Source organism: Felis catus, chromosome D3 (genome assembly GCF_018350175.1).
Source record: "Felis catus isolate Fca126 chromosome D3, F.catus_Fca126_mat1.0, whole genome shotgun sequence".
Taxonomy (NCBI): Eukaryota; Metazoa; Chordata; class Mammalia; order Carnivora; family Felidae; genus Felis; species Felis catus.
In genome coordinates this window covers 86,366,296-86,389,360 of record NC_058379.1, presented here as the reverse complement: position 1 = coordinate 86,389,360, position 23,065 = coordinate 86,366,296, and the positions used below count along the sequence as shown (strand labels likewise).

General features: G+C 43.4%; 1 protein-coding gene across 9 annotated transcripts in view; it reads left to right on the top strand.

Annotated features, from left to right (window-relative positions):
- Positions 1 to 23,065, top strand: part of CD226 (CD226 molecule) — a 92,675-nt gene that overhangs the window by 6,459 nt on the left and 63,151 nt on the right. For 3 of the 9 annotated variants that reach the window (XM_045041155.1, XM_045041154.1, XM_045041156.1), the window contains exons 2-5: positions 2,613 to 2,993; positions 3,349 to 3,564; positions 9,251 to 9,322; positions 9,633 to 9,971. In XM_045041155.1, the coding sequence (XP_044897090.1) occupies positions 2,924 to 2,993; positions 3,349 to 3,564; positions 9,251 to 9,322; positions 9,633 to 9,971 (697 nt within the window). In that variant the 5' untranslated portion in view covers positions 2,613 to 2,923. Of the gene's footprint in view, positions 1 to 2,612; positions 3,565 to 8,559; positions 8,766 to 9,250; positions 9,323 to 9,632; positions 9,972 to 23,065 lie in introns of all 9 variants that reach the window. The other 6 variants (XM_045041160.1, XM_045041157.1, XM_045041163.1 and 3 more) reach the window with 4 other exon arrangements.

The following is a 23,065-nucleotide window of genomic DNA, read 5'->3' as shown; positions in this document are numbered from 1 at the left end:
GTTTTTTTTTTGTTTGTTTGTTTGTTTTAAATTTTTTTTTCAACATTTATTTATTTTTGGGACAGAGAGAGACAGAGCATGAACGGGGGAGGGGCAGAGAGAGAGGGAGACACAGAATCGGAAACAGGCTCCAGGCTCTGAGCCATCAGCCCAGAGCCTGACGCGGGGCTGGAACTCCCGGACCGCGAGATCGTGACCTGGCTGAAGTCAGACGCTTAACCGACTGCGCCATCCAGGTGCCCCTGTTTTGTTTTGTTTTTAATCAGGAAAGGATATTTAAAGCTATCAAGCACCTTTTGGCATTTGCTGGATTAAGTTATATTTTCTTATGTTAATCATTGCCGTTTGTTTATTGAGAACCCAAGACATTGTTCTGTAGTATCTCTTGCTTCCTCATGGTGCTTTTAACTCATTCTTCTCTTCCCTGTATTTCCTAGACAGTACTAGCTCCTTCTAGAGGCTGGGCTGGATTCAGGTTCAGTTGCTTTGGTGAGACATCTTTTCACGTGGTGCTGTTTTCTTCTTTCTTTATCCCCAAATCCCCTGCTATCTATCTGGTTATACCACTTTAGTGAGGTTAGGGTTGATCAGGTATTATTAATCAGCAGTATATTTTATTATAAAAAATTCCCATTAACTTTTCACCTAATGGCTTTAGTATCCAGTAACAATTGTCGCAATCTATTATTTTAATAGGAGTGACAAAATAGCAATTAAAAATAATATCTATTATTGTTTTTTCCACTTAGTAGCTGACATTTTTCTATAAAAAGAAACTTAGGTCGCCCTGAAATGCAATTTGTGCAGGAAAAGAAGGATAAACGCTTGCTTTTCCCTTTACTTACCATGTGTTAGAATAATGAGTTGGCGCCCTGGTGACCTCAGACAGGCAGGAGGTAGTTAATGTAATACTCCATCCAGTGATGTGATGACTTTAGCTGTGTTTCCTATTTCTGTCAACAAATGGTAATGTTAAAGAGTATTTTTACTCTTAAACTGTTGAAAGCTCCTTAATAAGGGTCACTAGAAAACACTGCAGGGAGGAATTTTGTTCATCTCTGTGAGCGGTAGATAATCTTCATTCTGTCCCACAAATTTGCCCTGTCTTCACCTCCATTTGTTCTCCTGGTTGGAACACTTAGGACAGCTGTTCTCTGGAGGTGTAAGCAGTTTTGTTTGTCCCAGGATGTTTTTATTGCTTATTTTGGGATTCATTGTTGATCATGTGGTCTTTTAACATCTCCCCTAATTGCTCAGTAAGATTATGTAGCTTCACGTCAAGGAGGGCAATATTGCATTCCTGGCGCCAAGATACTGGGATGCCTATATACCCCAGGAGCAGATACAAGGCTAATTCTTAGGTTCTTTATATTACAAAATTCCAAGAGCCCCAAGAAGGATAAAGAAACCAGAAGTGATGGACCCTACAGAGAAACAAGAAAAGCTGCCTCCATTTTTACTTTCTTAATAATAGCAGTAACTTTATGATGGGATATGGGTGAAAGTGAGGATGATGATGGTGATAATGATGCTGGTGATGATGATGGTGTGTGCGTGTTTGCACGTGGGTGATGAATTAGGAAGTAATTATAAAAGATAGAGAAATTTAGGAAAAGTACCTAGCCTGTATAAATCTGGATTTATATGTCTGGGTGTAGGCAAAACCAATTTTCAAGCCCATACGTGTAAGTGGTGTCCAATGTTGCAGTGAGCTCTGACATTCGGTGTGATGTGAATCATTTGGGTAGACAGTGACTGTTTTAGCTGATATGTTTGAGGTTCCGTTCAGGGCCCATTGAATCATTTTGAGAAAGAGTTGGCCCCAGTCAGGAACATTTATCTTTGAGTTTGTCCTGCGAACATCTTTGTGCCCTTTGGATCAAGGCTTCTTTTTGTCTTATTAATTGGAGAAATAGATGAGGCAAAAGAAAAGACCACACACTGGAAACAGGATGGCTTCTGGATTGTGATCAGTGTAGAGACCACGTACTATGAAATTTCATAGGTAGAGTCCATTGCTTCACCTGCTTTCAACAAATATTGATCTAACAGATATGTGCCAGGCACCATGTAAGGCTCAATGCTTAGGCTCAACAACACCTCATCCTCAACTTGAAGGGCCTTATTAGGCTCTCAGAAGAAATGCAGCAAATAAATGGACAGTTACAAAGGATGTGATGAGTGCTTCAGTAAGGATTATCTGTGAACTCACAGAAGGAAGACTTACCCCGGCATGGGCAACCCCGTAAGGGATGTCTGATCTGAGGCCTCCCTGTGGGAGGGGGTAAGAGAAGTCAAAGCAAAGGTACCTCATGTGCAAAGCCCCTGCCCTGTCAGAAGGTGTTCTCCAAAATGTACGATACTAGGTGGGTCTGGAGTGGAGGATGGGGGTGAGTGAAGTGTAAGACATGAGGTTGGAAAGATGATAGAGATCAATCTTATCCAGCCTGGTAAGTCAGTAAGAAGTTTGGATATTCTTTTGAGGATGGTGAGGTATCCAAGAGAGTGACACGAGTCGGGTGTTTTAGAGGGATTCGTCTGTCCCACAGTACACGCTCAAAAATCATTTGTGCAATGACAGGCAACTGTATTTTCTTCTTCCATGCTTTCAGACATGCGTGTGGTCCACAGAAGAGGCCAGCCCTGCATGTGTGATGCACAGGGAGATGTGCAGGGCTGGCTGGCCCCCAGGAGTGCCTTTTCTTCTGTAGACGCCAGCCTCCCTGCCCAGTATTTCTGGGAATTACACGAACTCCAGTCCAACCACAGTCCCTCGTGGTGGTTTAACCAACAGGAAATCTCCATCACTAAGCAAATCAGAAGAGCAAATAAAACTCACCCCGTTTCCCTCTGGAACAACTTAGAACCAACTGCATTTTGAAGACAGAGAAGCTGTTAAACTTGCAGGAAGAGTTGTTAGCAAATGCCAACTTGTGCGGTTTCTGTGTCAGAGTGGGAGATTCAAACACAAAACCAAAAAGAGTATCTAGAAGGTAGGATGGAAACACACCTAGATAGGGGCAGCGATAAGAAGCCTCCTGCACTTCGGAGGCTTCTGAATATGAAGTGCTTTGATTGGCAGGAAAACAAATGGGGAAGAAAAGGCAAAGTAATTAACTGAAAGTTTTCGTGTGTAGTTTCAGGTTAGAACAGAGGATGAGAAACACATCGTTCCCCACGGTAGAATTTTAGGGGGGTGGGGAGGAGAAGGACAGAACTCCACCCGAGTGTGGAGTCAACCTGAGGAGCTGCAATGGTAAGGATGCTTCCGGAAGCAGGTGCACTTCTTGGCTAGTTTTAATCCTTCAAAAAGCACTGCTTGGTGAGATAATTAATGCTTTGCTTCAGCCACACCTGAAGGAGCTTTGGCGGAGAGAAGAGGCCAAGAGCTCTGGGCCCAGGGACAGAGCCCCAGCTGTTTCTCCAGTGCCCACCACGCGAGGAGAGCAGCAGACTGCCAGTGGAGAGCAGGGGCGAGGCAAGGAGGGCACGACAAACAGGAAGCCCTTAACCAGAGACACGTCGGGAAAGGAGAGTTAGAGCGAGCAGAACTCACATCTCAAGGTAAGTAACCTCCTAGAAACAAGAGTCGCTGTGGCCGAGTTCGCACTTTCAAGGTTAATCTTGTGCAGCGGAACGGAGGCCGTGGGTGACATGTAAGTAGCTTCGGCAGGAAAGGAGCTACGGAAAAAGCTGTAATTGGCTGGATGGCTGATGCTCCATGAACCTGTAAATTCAATGATGGGCACAGTGCAGGACGAGGGTGTCATTGAGGTCCTTTCTCTCAGTGTGTTTCTAGAAGAATTATATTTGTAGTAGGTTCTGATAGCATGGTTCTTGAGAATCAGAAAATTGAGCTACTTTTACCAATGTCTGCACCATTGGGCTTAACCTTCCTTCCTTCAAGCAAGACTAAGCAAGGATGAACTTAAGCAATCAATGCTGCTCTCTAAGTATTTATTACCCTCGGTAGGGGTTGGTGAACTTGTTCCATCAAGGGTCACATAGTTACTATTTTCAGCTTCGTAGGCCACGCGGTCTCTTTGCAGCTACTCATCAGAGCGCAAAAACGGCCATGGACGATGTGTAAGCAAGTGAGCAAGGCCAAGTCCAACCAGACTATTGATAAAGGTCAGACAGTAGGCTGGACTCAGCCCCTGAGCCATAGTCGGCAGAACCCTGCCCTGGAAGGTCTCTACTGAAGGCAACCTGAGGTCTCTGCTTTGAATGGAAGTGAGTCCTTAACAGACGGTCCCTCGACAGTGACTAATTCCTGGAGGGGCTCTGTGACTTGCCGAAGTCCTAAGGGCATGGTGGGCTGAGGGAAGCCACGTGTCCCTTGTTGGAAAGATTCTCTTACGGAGACGCTTTGAGGCAGGGAGCGGAGCCCTAGACTATAACACTCCTGTCGAAATCTTGTCGGCACTCTGGGCCTCCCGACAACAAGAACATCCCAACATCTCAGCCAGAGACGCACAAACCTCACATCCGGGAACAAAAGGGAGGGAACAAAGGACCCCACATGCTCAAAACTCTTCTGAGCCCCAGTCCCTTCTTCTCAAAGTCTGGCACAGGCTTTGTGTTGGGCAGACCGCTTGCTCTCCAGCATTGTCAGTAGGTGTCCAAGCGAGTGTGGAACGGCAGCAGAGGGGAGCGGCTTCCCCGCCACCCACGTCAGGTGTTCCTGCAGGAGATGGGGTGGGTTACCTGCGTGGGGAGTGGAGGAGAGACTAGAATCCTCCCAATGATCAGAAAAGGCACAGACGTCGGCGAAAGCAGAACATACTGCAGATGGCGGAAGGAACGAGGCTGCGGAGACAGAGAAGCATCTGCCTGTGTCGACAGCCTGAGAGAAGGAAACCACATTATCTGAAGGTGGTCACCCCGCCCGGGTCACCCAGGAGCATGCAGTGGAAGGCGGACTTGTGAGATGAACTCATACTTATGTGGTTAGCTGGGACATGGGCGACAGGGGAGGAATCTGGTAATACTTTGATTAATGACTTCCTTGAGGATGAAGCTCTTTTATACAGAACAGCTCTATTAGAAAGAAAACCTCAAGCCAAAATTCCTTCATAAATCATGCAAAAAATGGCACACTACACCACAAAAATAGCTCAAGCACGGTCTCTATTTGTCTTTGGTTAGATGCTGATGAATAGGGCTCGTCCTTAGCCAGCTTGTAACAGCCGAACTCGGCCACAGGTCTTTCTGCGCCTTTCATTTGGATCCGTAGCCTCCGGGCCCCCCGACTTTAGTCACCTCAGAGTGCAAGTGCCCGTCTACTCTCTCCGCCTCTTGACCAAGTTGGCTTTGGACGCCTTGGGAATGAAGGGGTTACTGCAGGCTATTGTCAGTTCGTCCCCCTTTTCTCCTAATGCTCCCAAAGCCCTGATTCTTTGCTGCCGGGGGGCAGGGGGTGGGTGGGGATGGAATTCACTGAGGGTTGTAGGAGCCCGTGAGAGTGGATAATGCTATGTTACATCTAATGTCTCGTAGGATCCCCGGTCAGTAGGTTGTTGCACACATCTGCTGTGTCCCTTTGTCCCTCTTACCTCTCTACCTGCTCCTGTACTAACCTTACCCAATCCTGACCACACACACACCATGTATGTATGTGTATATGTATATAGATAGTGTTAATACAAATAATGTTTTGACATTTGGTTAATAAGCACTTAGTGATTCCTTACATCATAAATCACGTATCTGACCACTGGACTGCATTCTGTATCATCTATTTCCACCTGTTGGAAAGTTCTGGCACAGGTGTGCGACAGGGCTCTATTCTCAGCATGTCCCGTGAGGCTCAGTGCACGTTTGCGGCCCAGGGTGGTTGAGGGGCCACGTGATATCAATGAATGCAAGGCCAACAGCAAAATGTGGTGGTTTCTGTAACTGGAAAGACCTGAGGTGAATCTGGATTCTTGCTGTTCTTATTGAAGTGAAATCCGTACAACATAAAATTTAAGGGCACAATTGAGTGGCATTTAGTACATTCACCATGTGCTGCAAATACTGTCTTTATCAAGTTCTAACACATTTTTATCATCCCTGAAGAAGACCCCATACCTTACGCCGTCACTCCCCATTTCCTCTCCTTTAAGCCCCAGACAATCATCAATCTGGTTTCTTTCTTTACAAATCTACCTATTCTGGGTATTTTATATAAATGTAATCTTATAATTTGAGCCTCTTTGTATCTGCCTTCTTTCACTTAGCATGATGTTCTCAAGGTTCATTCATGTCACAACAGGAATCAGTATTTCATTCCTTTTCATGACTGGGTAATATTCCATTGTGTGGATATACCACAATTAGCTTATCCATTCTTCTGTTGAGGGACATTTGGGTCGTGTCCACTTTCTGGCTTTTGTGAATAGAGTTGCTATGAAGTTTGGTGTACAAGTATTTGAGTACTTGTTTTCTGTTTTTTGGGGGGCATAAACCCAGGCGTGAAATTGCTGGGTTGTACGGTTATTGTGTTTTAACTTTTTGAGGAACAGCCAAACTGTTTTCCACGGCAGCTGTGCCATTTTACATGCCTACCAGCTGTGCACAGGGAGCTCACAGCTCTACATCCTTGTCGACACTATTATTTTCCTTAGTTTTGATTATAACCATCCTAGTGGGTGGAATGTGGTATCTCTGCGGTTTTCATCTGCATTTTTCTAATGACTTGTGACGCTGAGCATCTTTTCATGTGTTTGTTGCCCGCTTCTGTATCCTCTTTGGAGAAATGTGTATTCAAGTTTTTGCCTGTTCTTAAATTGGGTTCTTTGTCTTTTTGTTGTTGAGTTGTAAGAGTCTTTTATATATTCTGGATCCTAGACCCTCATCAGAAGTATGATTTGCAGAAATTTTTTCCCATTCTTTAGGTTGTCTTTTCACGTTATTAATAGTAAGAGATACTAAGTATTTGGAATGGGATAGACCATGCAGTGTCTGTCGCGAGATCATTCTAGGTACTGTGTGTGTGTGTGAAGGGACACAGGTCTGTGGCAGCACTTGGTGGGTGCAAGAGGGGAGCAGTTGGGAGGACACTTTCTTAAGGGCTTCGGAAATTCTCGGGACTGGGTCTAACTTAGGTTTTATGGCTTTATTTTCTGTCAGTACCTATCAAGAGGAAGTTCTGTAATTAATATTTGATAGATGGAATTAATTTTCTTGACTCAGATATAAATCCTCGATGCTCTTGCCATCTCAATCCATTCTCCACAGGCATCCGGGCTATCTTTCAAAAATGCAAAACTGTCCACATCACTTCCCTCTACGAGATATTTAGTGACTCTGTGTTGCTGTCAGAGTTGTGACTATTTATGCCTTAGACATGCGTCCCAGGGACTGTGCTTGGTGCTGCAGTTACAGATGTAAGCTGGATGCCGTGGCTTCTGATGGCCAGGTTTGAACTGCTCCCTGGGTGTCCAAGATACGTTCAATCTAGACCTGACATAGTTTTTGTCCCTTTCCCACCCCCTAGACCACAGTCACACCATTTCCTGAAAATGTCCTATGTTGTCACACCTTTATCTCCTTCTCCTCCTTCTCTACTTGTAAAGTGTGAGGTTGGAAAGCCCAGAACTGGTGCTTTTTTTTTTTTTTTTTTTCCTATGAAACCTTTCTGAATCTATTAGAATGAATTGTTCCCTCTCTGGGCTGTCATAAAACTTGTTCAAATTTGACTTCTATAGAATTATCAGGTTTTATTATAATAGACTACCTCTGCAATCTGTCTGAGCCAATATATTACTGTGTGACTTGAGGGCAGAGACCAAGTCTTTCTCATACTGGCATTTCCAGGGTCTAAGCAGGGTACCTGGCACAGCTCACTAATATTTTGGACGGATTGGTTTTTCTTTTTTTTAATTACTTGCAAAACAGAGATACCTCATCTGACTTCATTGCACAGCTGTTATGGGTGCAAATAATACCATAGATGTGAAAGGTTTTGGGAAATAGAACGCTATGTAAATATAAGGTGGCAGTACACAGTACTATATGTATTCAGCAGAGTTTTGTGCTGCTGATTTCTTGCTTCTTGAAAAAGTTCCCACGTGAGATACTCGTGCTGAGCAGTGGACACCTACTGATAGACTTTGGGACTGAATCCAGAGGTTCAGAGTTGACCTTAGGCAACATGGTCTTTAGTGATTCATGCTCCCCCTTCTTGCCAATTCTTACCCACCTTCTATTTTGACCCTCATCAGGGGCCAAATGCATTCATATAATTCCTCTCATTATAGAGGCAAAAATGCATTTTTTTTTGATACTGACATGGTGATAGGTTCCTAACAAGTTCTTAAGAAACCAAACTGATATTTTACATGAAAGGGAAGGGAACAATGATGAACTTAAAAACTCAGTCACATTTTGATATTGTACAGAATTCTATAAGATGTAACCCTTGGGGAAAACTGGGTCAAGCCTACCTGGATCCTCTCTGTACTATCTTTGCAAATTACTGTGACTCTATAACGATTTGAAAATAAAAAGTTAAAAAAAACACCCACAGTGGTAGATTTGTGTCTCTCCTGAGCCACGATACTTTTGTATCTTTAGGGCCTTCCGTGGTCCCTTCGTCACCTCCAAAGCAAATGCCCGAGGTCAAAGAAGAGGTAGAAGTGAAGGGAAGGCCAAACCCAGCAGCAGTCCACACGGGTGGAGCCTTCTAGCCTTGGGAGCCCGAGGCCCCTCCCCCTGCCCTCAGTCTCTGCTCCAATGTCAAGTTCTCAGCAAAGACTTCCTGGGCCTTCCTGTCTAAAAGGGTAACACTCCCACCCGCCTTGCCTTATCCCCACTTTCCTGCTTTGTTTTCCCTCATGCACTCGCCACCTATAACTTACATATTCTACTTTTTTATTTCAGTTTCTGTCTCCTCCCACTAGAATGTAAGTTCCATGATGGCAAGGACTTTTTTTTTTTTTTTTTTTTAATTTACTGTTGTATCCTTATTGCCTAGAGCAGAGTTTGGCAAAGAGAAAGCCCTCAGCCACTCTCTGATTTGTCAATGAATGAATCTTTGTAGAAATTAAAAACTTGAAAATAAGCTATTTCCCCGAGAGAGAAGTGATTCAAATCTGCTCATCCCTTGTGCGAGAGCAAACCTGACTTTGAAGCTAAGACCTTTTTCCTGTGTTACACTTCAGAAAAAGAAGACACTAGTGATAATATCTGAGAGGAAGGAAGCAGTGTATCGTGCTGGGCCTCTGCATGTAACATTATAAAAATTGTCTTTTTTTTTTTTTAATAGACCAGTCTCCCAAACGGTTTCCAGAGATGGATTATCTTGCTTTCTTCTTGGCTATTGTTCACATATACAGAGGTAAAGATAATGTCTTCATTTAAAAAATTTACGTCTTTTTTAGTCTTATAGCATGACATGTTTAGAATTTATAATGCTCTTTATTCGGCTCAGATAATTTCTCACTTGGTTCAGGAAACCTACAAGTTACAAATACCTCTTATCAGTGGTGGAAACCTTTTTAGACTAAGTTAGAAACTGTTAGCCTTTAGAAACTGTTAGCCATTTGCTATCTTGCTAGGTCTTAGAAAGCTTAGAATAAGCTTTAGGGATCTATTTGGTGTTTTAATCATCAAGCCTAACTGAATAAATGTGATGTTGTGTGTTTCAGCTCTATGTGAAGAGATGTTCTGGGACACGACTGTTAAACTGGCTGAGAATATGAGTCTAGAATGCGTGTACTCATCACTGGACACCTTAACCCAGATGGAGTGGTTCAAGATCAATACCACGGACAGAGAGTCCATAGCCATATTCAGCCCTGCCTATGGTGTGATTATAAGGACACCCTATGCTGATAGGGTTTACTTCTTAAATTCTACCATGGCTCCTAATGATATGACCCTGACCTTCCATAATGTCTCTGAGGCTGATGTTGGCTACTACTCCTGTTTACTTCATACTTTCCCATATGGCCATTGGGAAAAGGTGATCCGGGTGGTTGCATCAGGTAAGTGGGCATTTTATTTACCCGTTTACCTGTCTACAGCATTTGATTCCTAAAGCCCAAGTAGAAGCTATGAAATGCTTTATCATGTTTTCATGGTATTTTCCAATTTCACTTCTAGATCTTATGATATCGTTGCTCTAAAGAAATTCTGTGAATTAATTTCATCTTTGTTCATGTGCTATCATTTCTGAGTAGAATAAAACCTCACAGATTTGGGTGTATTCGGGGAAAAGCTCAGGTTTTGTACTGTCTCAGCCATGACTCAAGCCTAGATTTAACTGATGTTGGCAACGTTTGGGTTCGGCAGCCGGGCACCTCCCCTTCTGCACTTCTTTCCAGCAGTGGGATGCGGCTTCCTTCCACCAGGCACTCCGAGCTGGCTTCAAACCCTTTCTGTAACACCAAATCTAGACTTGTTAGTGAATCTGAGCAGAGTTCATACGCTGGCGTCATTTTGAGCTTCATGCAAATTCCACAAGAGAGGACCCATCAGAAATTGTGAAGTGTCATTTCAGAAAGAATCGAGCGATCTCTTGGATATTTTCTGCTGTGTCTGTCAGGGTCTGTGGCTTGGTGCATGGTGAGTTGATCCTTCAAGTAATAGCCACATGGATTGGGTGTGCTATATGAGAAAAACGTGGGTTTCATAGCCTTTGCTTTCTCTTTGACCTTATGTTAGCTGTTCGATCCCTCTGAATCTCAGGCTTCTGAATAGCAAACTGAGTTAATAATGCCATTCTCTTTGTTGAATGCCTTAGGGTTCATATGGTTAAAGAACTTGGCCTATGGTAGTCAGGGAATGGTAGGTATTATTATTGTAACTATGATTATTTCCTGTGTTTTTGATACAAAATAACTATGAAATTTTCAGATGCCAGCAATAGTCTAGGGAAGGAAATAGTTTGGAACTGTGTGTTTCTTGTCTGGGGTCTCTAAAATTATATCCCAAGTGGACATTCAGCAGAACACATTATGTGACATCTGCTAGAGTGCTTTCTTTTTAAGGGATGCATATTACAAAAGAACAATTTATGGTATTGTGTAAGGGATAGCAAATGGTCGGAAGGTAAGGAAATTTCCCATGTGATAGTTTTTTTTCTCTGTAGCTGTAGCTAAGCTTAAAAATGGTTTCGTGTGCATGAGTGAAGCTTACAGAGTGTCTATTAGTGAAAGTGAAAGACTTGCCACTGAACTCCTCATTCGCTTAGCAGTCGGGTGTGAAGTCCTGCCGGCCAGTTTTTAGTGCATCCACCACTTTTGACTAGCCGTGCAATGAGAGAGTTGGAGTAGCTCTACTCTTAAAGGAAAGGGAGCTACTGGGTACCCGTCTGGAGCCACCGAGGCCAGAACGAGATGGGATCCCCCCACCCTGCGTGTGGCAAGCTTTTGCAGTTCGGGTCCCAGATCAGGTATTCCAATTTCTGTCAAGGAATAATCAATGCAAAACAGGTAGACTAGAGGCGCCCGGGTGGCTCAATCGGTTAAGTGTCTGACTTCGGCTCAGGTCGTGATCTCAGGGTTTGTGAGTTCGAGCCCCACATCGGGCTCACTGCTGTCAGCACAGAGCCTGCTTCGGATCCTCTGTCTCTCCCTCTCTCTATCTGCCCCTCCCCTGCTTGCTCTCTCTCTCTCTCTCTCTCTCTCTCTCTAAGTAAATAAACATTAAAAAAGTAAAAGGTAGAACACTGGTCACCAAGCACGGGGAGGTGGGGAAATAGGGAGCAGTTGTCAGAGGATACAAAATTGCAGGTACGTAGGACAACTCCACCTAGAGATCTAAGGTGCCCATGAAGATGGCAGTTAATAATATTGGACTGAATACTGGACATTTCCTAAGACAGTAGATTTCAGGTGCTCTCACCACAGAAAATGGTAACTGTGTGAGAAGATACGTAAATTAGTTTGATTATAGCGGTCGTTGCATGCTGTTCACATATGTTCATCCAATCACTGTGTCGCTTGCCTTAAATATATAGAATAGTAATTTGAAAAGAAAAACACCAACAGCCAGTTTGGCCTCTTCTGAAAGTTGAGGACAGAGGCTAGAGTTCAGATGTGGAGAACTAAGTTGTGATTGCCAGACCAAGATAGGGTTTTTAGTGTCTGTCATGTGTGAACAGTTTTGGCAATACTTTCCCACTTTTATCATCCAGATATATCGCTCCTGTTATTTTTGCAAGGTTAAGAAAAGGCAAGTCTTTGCCTTCTCGGCCTTTTTCAAACATAATGCTAGGATTCTCAGTCAATCACTGGTGAAAGAAAGGAGTGCCCACCGAACCACCTGGTTGAATTCTTCATGATGGTTTCCTTTTTTTTTTTTTTAATGTTTATTTATTTTGAGAGAGAGAGAGACAGGGAGGGAGAGAGAGAATGAGAGAGAATGAGGGATAGAGAGAGAGAGAGAGAGAGAGAGAGAGGCACAAGCAGGGGAAGGGCAGAGAGAGAGAGAGAATCCCGAGCAGGCCGTCAGCATGGAGCTCAACACAGGGCTTGAACTCATGAATCATGAGATTCATGAGCTAAGCTGAAATCAAGAGTCGGATCCTTAACCGACTGAGCCACCCGGGCGCCCCTTCATTTTTTTTAAACTAAAAATGATAGTGAATTTAAAAAATATAGTAGCCGTATTTCAAAGTTAACCTTATATGTACTTAAAGTCTTCTGTGTGTGTTTTATTAACATCATATCAGGAACTACAAGTATTGCACGCATGTGTAATATAAAGAGAGAGTTGATGATCTACCTAGCAATACAAGGTTGGACTTGGAATCCAGAAATCCCAATTTGTATAATAGGTTGTAAGAACTTCAAAAGGATAAAGGAATTGAACCACATGCTTTCTTTAAAAAAAAATTTTTTTTAATGTTTGTCTATTTTTGAGAGAGACAGACAGAGTGCAGCAGGGGAGGGGCAGAGAGAGAGGGAGACACAGAACTGGAAGCAGGCTCCAGGCTCTGAGCTGTCAGCACAGAGCCCAACGCGGGGCTCGAACTCACAAGCTTTGATATCATGACCTGAGCGGAAGTCAGATGCTTAACCAACCAACTGACCCACCCAGGCGCCCCGAACCACATGCTTTGTGTATATACTAATTTCTTCTTTTTGCTTATCTCTTGCTGTCTGTGAGGAATTTGGCCGATATCTTCTCATTTAACCCCACTGCACACTTGGATGTGGACATAACCTTGATTTTACAGGCGAGGACTTGAAAGGTGGTGAGGTCTAATATCTGCCCAAGTTCTCAGACTTTGTAGTGTCCCACTGGATAAAGTTGTAGTGAGAGGACAGAAGATGATGGTTTGGGGGGTCATGAAGCCCTCTGGGCCCTCCAATGAGGAGACATCAACCATGGTACATCCTTGCTGCCCTAGCCCCCACCTGGGGCTTTCAGCCCAGAGCTGAAGAGCAAATTGGACATCTTATCTGGATAAATGGTACTGTTAATGCCAATTTGTGTTAAAATGTGTGTTAACTTCACAACAAGCATTTCTCAACTGGTAACCAACTTAGAGAATTTAATGGTAAGAATGGCTGTATTTATTTTACTGTTTCAAGGGAAAAGATGCTGAGGCGGCTGGGGAGGTAACCTTTCGAAGGCATCCCTTTCATAGCAGAGTTGGTGGTGGAGGTGGGATCAAGCAGAAAATCGCTGCATGTCGTGTGTCTCTGGCCTCGCTGGTCCGTTCAAGAGAATGTAGTTACATTTATGGAAATGCCCCCCCCCAAAGGGTGGCCCTCCCCCAGTACTCCACCACCTAACCTTCATTGGGTGCCTCCTGGGTAGAAAGCAAATGCCCTCTGCTTTAATGCTCATGAGACACCATGGCAGAGGTCGTGTGTTCCCGTCATGCAGCCGGAGAAAGTGTGGCTCCGGGTCACTCACCACCTCGAGGTTGCTGAGCATCAGGTGGAAGCAGCTGATGTCTGTGAGGTGCCAGGAATGAGATGAAAAGGAGCTTGAGTCCAGCAGGGTGATGAGGAGGCTCAAGAATCAAGTGCCGGGCCCTGACGACTTGGAAGGATTTTTTGGAAGAGAGAGAGACGGGTGAGGGAAGGAGGAAAAATGGAGAGGGGGGTATCTTAGGAGTACTGACAGCACGGAGATGGCACCAGGGGAGTTGAACACCCAGGTAGGAAGAGGGCAAGCAGCTGTTTGACCAAGTACAGAGCCCCAGCGGGAGGTGGCTCCCGCCCTGGGCTGGCCACCCCTCACTGCTAGAGGAAGAAACAGGGATGCCTGCACCAGCAAAGGGGCTCAGCGTGTGATGCGCTGGGGTCCCAAGGAAGGTTTTGTCCCATAGGTTCTAAGTTGAAAAAGAGACTTGAAGCCCCCGGAGCAGCAGAATGTCAGGCAGAGCCCAGGACGTTTGGTCAGCCCAGGTCTTGCTGTGCCTAATGGAGTCTGAACTTCATTCTGTAATGTAGACCATGGGAAGCTACTGAACATTTTTCACAGGGAGACACATAATAAACCAGTTCTTTTTTTTTTTTTTCACCACCTGCAAGATTAAGTTAGTTGTAGCTTCTAGGAGGGGAGGAGTGTAAGGTCAGGTGAACAAGTAGTATTCTACTGATTGGAACACTTATCCATTGCCAGTAGGAGTGTAGATTAGTATATCTATTGTATTATGAGTGTTGGTAATATTCAGGTTCTCCTGAGAAACAGAACCGACAGGATGCGTATGTAGATAGAGATTTTTTGACATGGAATTGGCTCCTGTGATTATGGAGACCGGCAAGACGGAGTCCGCAGGGTGGGCCAGCAGGCTGGGGCACCAGGAGAGAGAATGGTATGGGTGAAGTCAGATGGCAGTCTGCTGGAGATTTCCCTCTTACCTGGGGAAGTGAGTCTTTATGTTCTGTTCAGGCCTTCAACTGATTGGATGATGCCCATCCACATTATAAAAGGGAATCTATTTACTCAGAGTTCACCAATTTAAACGTTAATCTCATCCCCAAACATCCTACAAATTAACGCATGAAATTTACTATCACATCTACTTCAGAAAATGATACAGCATTAGCTAAAGAATCCCATGTCCTATGATCTGATAATTTCACTCTGTTAGATGTCCTAGGGATTGCCCACATACAGGAGAGATGCCTGCAATGTTTGTAGTGGCAGTGATTGTAATAGCAAAAAAAAAATGCATGATCACTCTACTAAACTCACCAACGGAGATGAATCTTGGGAATATCTTGTTGAAAGAACAAGCAAGTAACAGCAAGTTACATAAGATATGATTTCTTTCCTGTAAAGTTTAGAAACATGCAAAAATGAACAAAATGTTACAGATATAAACAGGCATGGTAGTGCTGTAAGGAAAAGCAGAACTCAAAAACATGGACAGCAAGGGGCAGAACCGGTAAGGGCCACACAGGTCTTCAAAATTCAGAGTTAAGAGGTTTTTCTTACACAGGTGTTTTATTTCGCACTTCTCTCAAAAATTTTTTTGGAAATTTCTTTATATCTATTGAATTTCTAATATAAACAGTAGAAAAGGATGTGACTGCAATTTTTGAACAGTTCAAAGATAATTAAGTTACGGAGGAGATCCTCATTCTGATTTGGCATGGAGGTCAGGAAGAGGGAAAACAATGTTTGCAAATTTTTATGATTGAGGGACTGAAAAATAATCATTTCTTTAAAAAGATGGGGAATTAGGAGACCGACTTTGCTTGGAAGAGGGGGAAAAGGTCGTTTCAGATGCACAGAGTTGTTAAGTAGGCTGTGACCAGCTAACAGTTGAAATCATGGAATGGCAAACCAGAAGGAAGCTTCGGATTGAAAATACCAATTTTGGAGTCATTTGGATGCTCAGCCGGCCCATGTGAAGAAGACGGTGACTTCAAGTCCTAATGGTTGCCATGGCTTTCAGGGCTGACTACGTTGAAGTGAGGGGAAGCATTCATGCTAAGAACAGAGCGGCCATGGGGAGAGGAAGGAAAGGAGGGGCAGGGAGAAGGGAGATGCCAGGTAGGTGCATTATTGTGCAAGCACAGCACCGGTTTAACTGCCTTCGTTCGCATTTATAGGCGGGGTTCATTTTCTAGTGCTTAGTGTTGGCTGTATCCCCTGGTTTTCGCTCTGACTTCCCACTCTCCAGCCCCTATCTCAACTTGGGCACAGTGATGTGCCTTACTCTCTCCTTTTAAGGGTTACATTTTTCCCTGGGCTATGGAGACTCCCTGTGTGTCGCCCACGCTGTCTTCAAAGGCTCTGTCTCTGCTCCCTTCAAGGCCAGGTGTCCACTCAGGACCTCGAAGCAGACAGAACAGCCACACTTGTCTTGCATTCTCACATAATGTTTCGGCTAGCGGCGCTAGAGGGGAGAAGGGGCTCTTTTAATACTGGGGACCCCAGAACCCACGGCAGTACCAAGAAATTCCTAATGTGAGGGATTCTAAAGACTGTGCCAGCCTCTATTCCGATTGGCCTTAGGCCGACCCAGAATCATCATCAATATATCTTTCCTCTGGCTACTTGTCTGTTTTCTAATGTTGGGGTGATGTCGGGATTTAATTTTATTTACAGCTGGAAAGGGGCAGTGTCCCAGACTTGGCTTGTGTGAATGTGTGTGCTGACTTGTGGGACTGAGTTTATTTATTCTTTAGCTCACGCATCAAGTCTTTATTGAGAACCTACCATACTCGTGTTAATGTCTGTGGTTTAGAAGCTAGAAAGACATGGAACTTAGCTCTAAGTAGTATGCAGAGTACTAGGGGAGATAAAAGCTATGTTTGGCAAATTAAAGAGTGAGTGCCAATGTAGTTCAGAAGATAGAATTTACTTTTTGCCAGGAAATTCAGGATAGAGTCCCTGAAAAGGGAGCATCTGAAGTTAACCTTGAAGGCGTTAAGTTAGAATATTTGAACATGGAGGTAGGAGGAATAACATTTCAGGAAAACTGTTTTAAATATTATCTACAAAATAGATATCTTTGGCTCTACTTTGACTACTTTGCAAGGTAGTTTTCATTTTCTGAAAAAGACTCTAACAGCAATACCAGCAACAATAACAGTAACAGCCAAACCTTTCAAATTGAGCCAACATGATCGACTCTGATCAATAATTAGCACAGTTTATTCTGATTTACAATTTGTGGCTTGGTTTATTTCCACATGTTGACTTAATGCTTCGAAAGGCTTAGGAACCTACATATACGATGCAATTATATTTTATAGCCTATCCTAAGATATTTGCACACTTGGATTTCAGCTTTGGTTTTATCGATCCCAAATTCAGGAGGCAGGAAGAAAATGTATGAAAGCGGCACTATCTTGTTTATTAGTGACAGGTGCAGAGTGGTAGAGGGAAGGCTTGGTCTGAAGGTTACTTTTGCTTGTCAAATAAGGTTCCAGACAGGGCTGAGAGGCCACGGGAGGAGAGGCTTTCTTGCTCTCCTGTGACAAGGGTCACCAGTGCTTGCCAGCATGTTTTGTCCTAGAGTGGACTGTGAATTCTCCCAGAGAGCTTTGCCCATCAAATGCATGTCTATCACTTTGAAGCTGGTGGTTTTGTTTTATTTTTTTAATGGGATGGAGAAATTAAAAAAAAAAAAGTTTCAAATCTAGAATTAAGACATGAAGTCTCTCTTAAGGTCCATTCTTACAAGCTCAGAAATAAATTATCGAAGTTTTCTTGGATACATGTACACACACACACACACATAGGGAATAAAAAATGTTTCTATAAACTGTTACATTTCAGCAGTTTTTCATTTAGGAAAGAAAAAAAAATATTCAATAGTACCTGTAAGAAATAGTCAACTGATGAAACAGAAACATCTTAAAGGCTTAGAAATCTCCCTCCTTAATAAAATAAAATAAAATAAAATAAAATAAAATAAAATAAAATAAAACAGAACATAGAGAAACAGATGATAAAGAACATTTTGAAGACTTGCAAAAGCAAGTTATGGTTGCTGAACTTCTCAAGGGTGAAATTAATGGGAATCTGAAAGTGCAATACTTACTGGAACCCATGCCGACGTTGTTTTTGTTGATTTTCTTTCCATTTGTTAAGCCAGGGAAGACCATTCTTGGGAGCACGTATCACCATCCGATGCAACTTGGGCTTCTGGGGAAAAGCTCTGTATCAAAAATCAAAAACAGAGGGGTGGGGGGAAAGGTAGGGTGGAAGAAAAACCAAACCCTGAAAACAAGACAATGCTGGATTGATAAACAATTAGATTTGACAATTGAATGGCTGAAAAAGTGTAAGATACAGGCCCAGGCGCACATTTGGGGTTTGTGAGAACACTGTCTTCTGTTTGTCCATCTCAATGCAGAGGCCTCTCTCCTCCTCTGCCCAGTCTTTTAATTTTATTTTTATCTTAGAGAGAGAGTGAGAGCATGCGAGAGAGCACACGAGTGAGGGAGAAGGGCAGAGAGAAGGGGGAAGGGAGAGAGAATCGCAAGCAAGGCTTCATGCTCAGTACAGAGCCTGACACGGCGCCCAATCCCATGACCCTGGGATCATGACCTGAGCCAAAAATCAAGAGTCGGGCACTCAACCGGCTGAGCCACCCGGGTGCCCCTGTATGCCCGGTCTTTGACACGTGTCCTCTGTAGCAACGTCCAGAAGAAAACTTTTACTTTAGGCGTACTGGAAAATGTACTCAGGGAATCCAGAGCAGGGGAGTGAAACTGGCTGTGATCTTCGCAGCTGTTTATGACATCAACTCCACCCTTCTTTGGGTAGATATTTTTATTTCCAAGATGACCGTAGGGCAGGGGCGGGTATTTGGCTGAACTGCCTGAAGGGAATGAGCTACAGCTGAAGTTTAGGAACAACTTTGCCCCGCGGCTCTCGAAGACTTTATTAGTGGAGGTGGAGGTTGTTTAGGGCTCTGGTTCCCCTTCTTTAACTTCCAGCGATCTGGACAGCTCTCCCCTGTCTACCACCACTGCTGGCTCCCCAGCACCGAAGGCGTACCACTGCAGTATCTGGACCGCGTTTCCTCTTCAGAGTGGGTGCCGGTGGGTGTGGGTGCCGGCGTCGGGCGGGGACTGTGGTTCATGTGTGAGTAAGAGCTGTCCAAGTAACTGGAACACTCTCAGCCCACACATGTCGGTCGAGACTCGTCCCCTGCCCTGAACCATCTCAGCTTCTGTATTCTTTCTTAAAATTCCTCTCATCGAAGGTTGAAGGCCATAGAAATCAAGCCTTGTTCTCCAGCACTTTCTCCCCGAAACTTCTCTAGGATTAGCGGGTTTGTGTCAGTGAACTTTCCAAGAGACCTTACGGGAATTTGCCCGTTGACAGATCACAGTACGTACCGACTGAGAGGAAAATGATATTTTTGCATCTCGTAAGATAAAAATGTTGGATTTTTAGATATTTAAAAACAAAACAAAAAGAAAAGAGGTCCGGGAAGAGGAAGAAGAGTAAAACTCTGAGCTGAGCAGAGGCTTGGGGGCTCCTCTGTCTTTCCCTGTGAGCGAATGCTAACCTGTGCCAGGTTTTTTGTTTTGTTTTGTTTTGTTTGTTTGTTTTGTTTTTGTTTTTGTTTTTGAGCGTTGAGAAAAGAACACTGGGTTTCCAAGCTATGCTCTCTGTTGCAGGTTTTTGTTTTTGTTTGGTTTTATAGGATTGGAGGTTGCAGGCAGGATGGCTTTTCCTTTCCTAAGAGAAAATTTGTGAAGACGTTTAAGGTTTTGAAACCATTAAGAATTTTAAGACTATCAAGTCAATCCTTCAGGGATCAGTGCAAAATTACTCCCCCAGGCAATCTCTCTTCCACTTACTCCACCATAGTTTTAATTAAATAACTCAGCTGATGGGGCTTTTGCCACTTCCCATGAGAGATCATTCACATTCCAATAAATCACTGTGAGAAAATTTCCCCTGACTTCAGCTATTTAACAAACTCACATTTTCAAAAGCAGTCTTCTTCACAATGTGCCCAGAGAGAAAGGCCCCTGTCCCATTGAAGATTCTTACAAAAAGCTTTCTAAGGATGGAGCTCTGATATGTAATATTCACATTTAATAGTGCTGTAAATAGCTCACATGCGTCATAACCTGCTGATTTTAGTTGGATGATGATTGTGGCCAATACGAATGAAGTCTGGGCATGAGTTCTGTGAGCATTTATGTGCACCACTTAGCTGGGAGAATACTTAAGAAACGTAATGTTCTCATTTCAGCAGACCAGCTCTTAAGAACACGTTTGTCCCCTTTCTTGGCAGGCAACATGAAATGCTGCATGCTACCAACACTGACATCTCCAGAATAGTTTAGGGAAGGAGTGTGTGTGTGTGTGTGTGTGTGTGTGTGTGTGTGTATTCTTTGTGTATAGGACAGTTTCCTTCCTGGTATATAAAGAACCCAAACCTTCAGAAAGTTTTAGGTCATCCACTTAATTCATTCCACTAATGGATAGAGTACATTTACTTCTTTTTAAACTGGATGCTACAATTGGAAGCATATCATTTTTAATCTGAAGAATAACCAAGGAATTCAACTAGTATCTCTGAGACAGAGCTTGGGGACATTAGAGTGTGTCCCCAGATGAGACCATTATGTCTGTCCCATTGGCTTATGACATCATAGGTCTCAAAATATCTCTTTTATGGTATTACAATAAACACAGTTGCTCATGTAAATAAGTAAATAAAGAACATTTATTTAACAGTTAAATACTATGTTACTTCTATTTTTCTTAAATCCTAGAAATGGTTCCTAAAAGAATAAACATTAAATGAGATGGAAAAATTTATAGTCGCTGGCATTGTGTTTGAGTTGATACAGTTTTTGAATTTTTATTCTTAACACCAATCTGACTTACGTTTTCAGTGAAAATAGCAGAGTTGAAGCAAAGGGCAAATTATTAAAATTTGTTGCTCATATGACACTTTGAGATATTAAAATTTCTGTTATTGGATGAATATTTGATGATGGTAATTTTAAAAATTGTGTAAACCCTTTCTAAATCTATTAAATAGAGATTTACTGTATGCTGTGAGGAGAAGAAATGAGTAAGGTCTTTGTTTTCGAGACACTTATAATCTAACAGGGGACGTATGTATATACATTATGGTGACTCAGTCACCCTAATGCAATGTGGAACTTGTTAAGTGGCATAGAACAATATTTAGGGAGTTGAGAGGTGGCAGAGATGACTGCCAGTTTGGGGGTACCATGAAAGCATCCGCACCAGACTGGAAATCCAGGTATGATTCTAGAAGGATAATGTGCCATAAAAATCATCACATAATGAAAATGGTCTTTGCATTTGGAGCATACGAAAAATGCTTTTGGCCACAGGCTTAGGGCAAGGAAAGTTCAGGTTTTGGACTTCACTTGGTGGCTAGTAAAGTTTTCAAGTAGTGGAAGGCATATGTCAGTATGATTGCAGTCATGATTTGGAACCAGTACTCTAGCAACTGCATATGGATGATTTAGAGGCAGGAAAAAAGCAAAAGGAAAGACTAGAAAATAGGCAAGACAGAAAGAAAGGGATCCTGCAGTCCTGACGTAAAGCAGGGGCACCACCAGCAGTGTATGGCCAACCAATGAAATCTTCACAACCACCCCCCGCCCCCATGCCTCAAGTTCCATCTTCCCATGGCCTGTCTCTTTCATTCAATAAATATTTATTGAATGTCCACTATGGGCTGTGTGGGATTGAGGGGACATAGGGGGAATGTTCTAGTCTCTGAAATCAAGGCTCATGTAGAATGCCACGTGATGCTTCCTACAAGGCAGGTGCATAGGACAGGTGTTGGTGATGTCAGGATGGTGGTGGAGCTGTTATGTGTGTGTTAGAAGATGGCAGTTGACAGGGAAAGGGGGTCCTTCAGGAGGCTTCAGAGGGCAAAAGATGCTTGAGCTTACTCATGAGGGAAGATGAGAAACTTCTAGGTTGATGAATGGTTGTGCTGTTAGCAGGGTGGCATTCTTGCTTGAGGGAAACCATGCTAATGGCTCAAAAAAAAAGTGAGACTGGTGTGCTAGGGAACTGCAGGATGTTGGGTAAAATGGGTGTGTAAATTCGTTGAAATGGGCAGTGGAGCCAGGTGGTGAGTTAGGAGGGGCAGATAGCAGAGACAGAGAATTTGATGTATGATCAGCAAGGGCTCCAGATTGTGACTGACTTGGAATTATATTTGCCTAACAAGACCTCATTATTATTTAGGATGCATTTTCCTTGAAGTGGGGTTGGGGTGAGAGCTAAAGTCCCCTAGTTGCATTTTGATGTCACTACTGCCGCCATTTTAAGGTGTTTTGACTTTATTCTTTAGGTAATGGGGAGCCATTAGGTGAATGGTTTGCAATCTAGCAAGAGAACTCCAGAGGATTCTAAGGGGGGACTGGAAGCAAGGCAAAAGAGAGGAGAGACTAGTAGGGAGGCTGTTATGGGCTGAGCTGTGTGCCCCCAGATTCATATGTTGAAGTCCAGACTCTCAGTGCCTCAGAATGTGACTATATTTGGAAATGGGGTCTTCAAAGAGGTAACTGAATTAAAATGAGGTCATTAGAATGGGTCCCAACCTAATGTGACTGGTATCCTTGGAAGGAGAGAAGATTAGGAGACAGACACACCCAGAGGCAAGAGCATGTGAAGACACAGGGAGAAAAGGGCCATCTGCAGGCAAGGAGAGCAGCCTCACGGAATCAACCCTGCCGACATCTTGGTCTTGGACTTCCAGATGTATGTTGCTGAAGCCCCCCAGTCTGTGAGCAAACAAATACAGAGGCCGTAGTAATAAGTCAGACCAGAGAGGAAGAGGAATTCAACTAAGGCAGTGGTATTGGGGACAAAGCAGAGAGGGGATATATTCTTCCAAGGCATTTTTCATTATTCTCATTGACCCCCTCCCAAAGATTCAGAATTTATATTTAAAAACTACTACAGTGGCCAGGACTTTGGCTCAGAAATTGCTGGAGCCCTGTTCCCCTTGCCTGCTTGGTTTATTAGGACTTTGTTCATTAGCCACTCCTGGTTCTCGCAGTCTTTCTACACTCATTTGTTCTTCTCGATACACACCCTTATCATCTCCTCCAGAATCGGCACACGTAGTTTTTCTATCATCTATGCCTGATATTCTAAAATCGAAGTGGCTCTATTTCTACCATTTTTTTTTCCT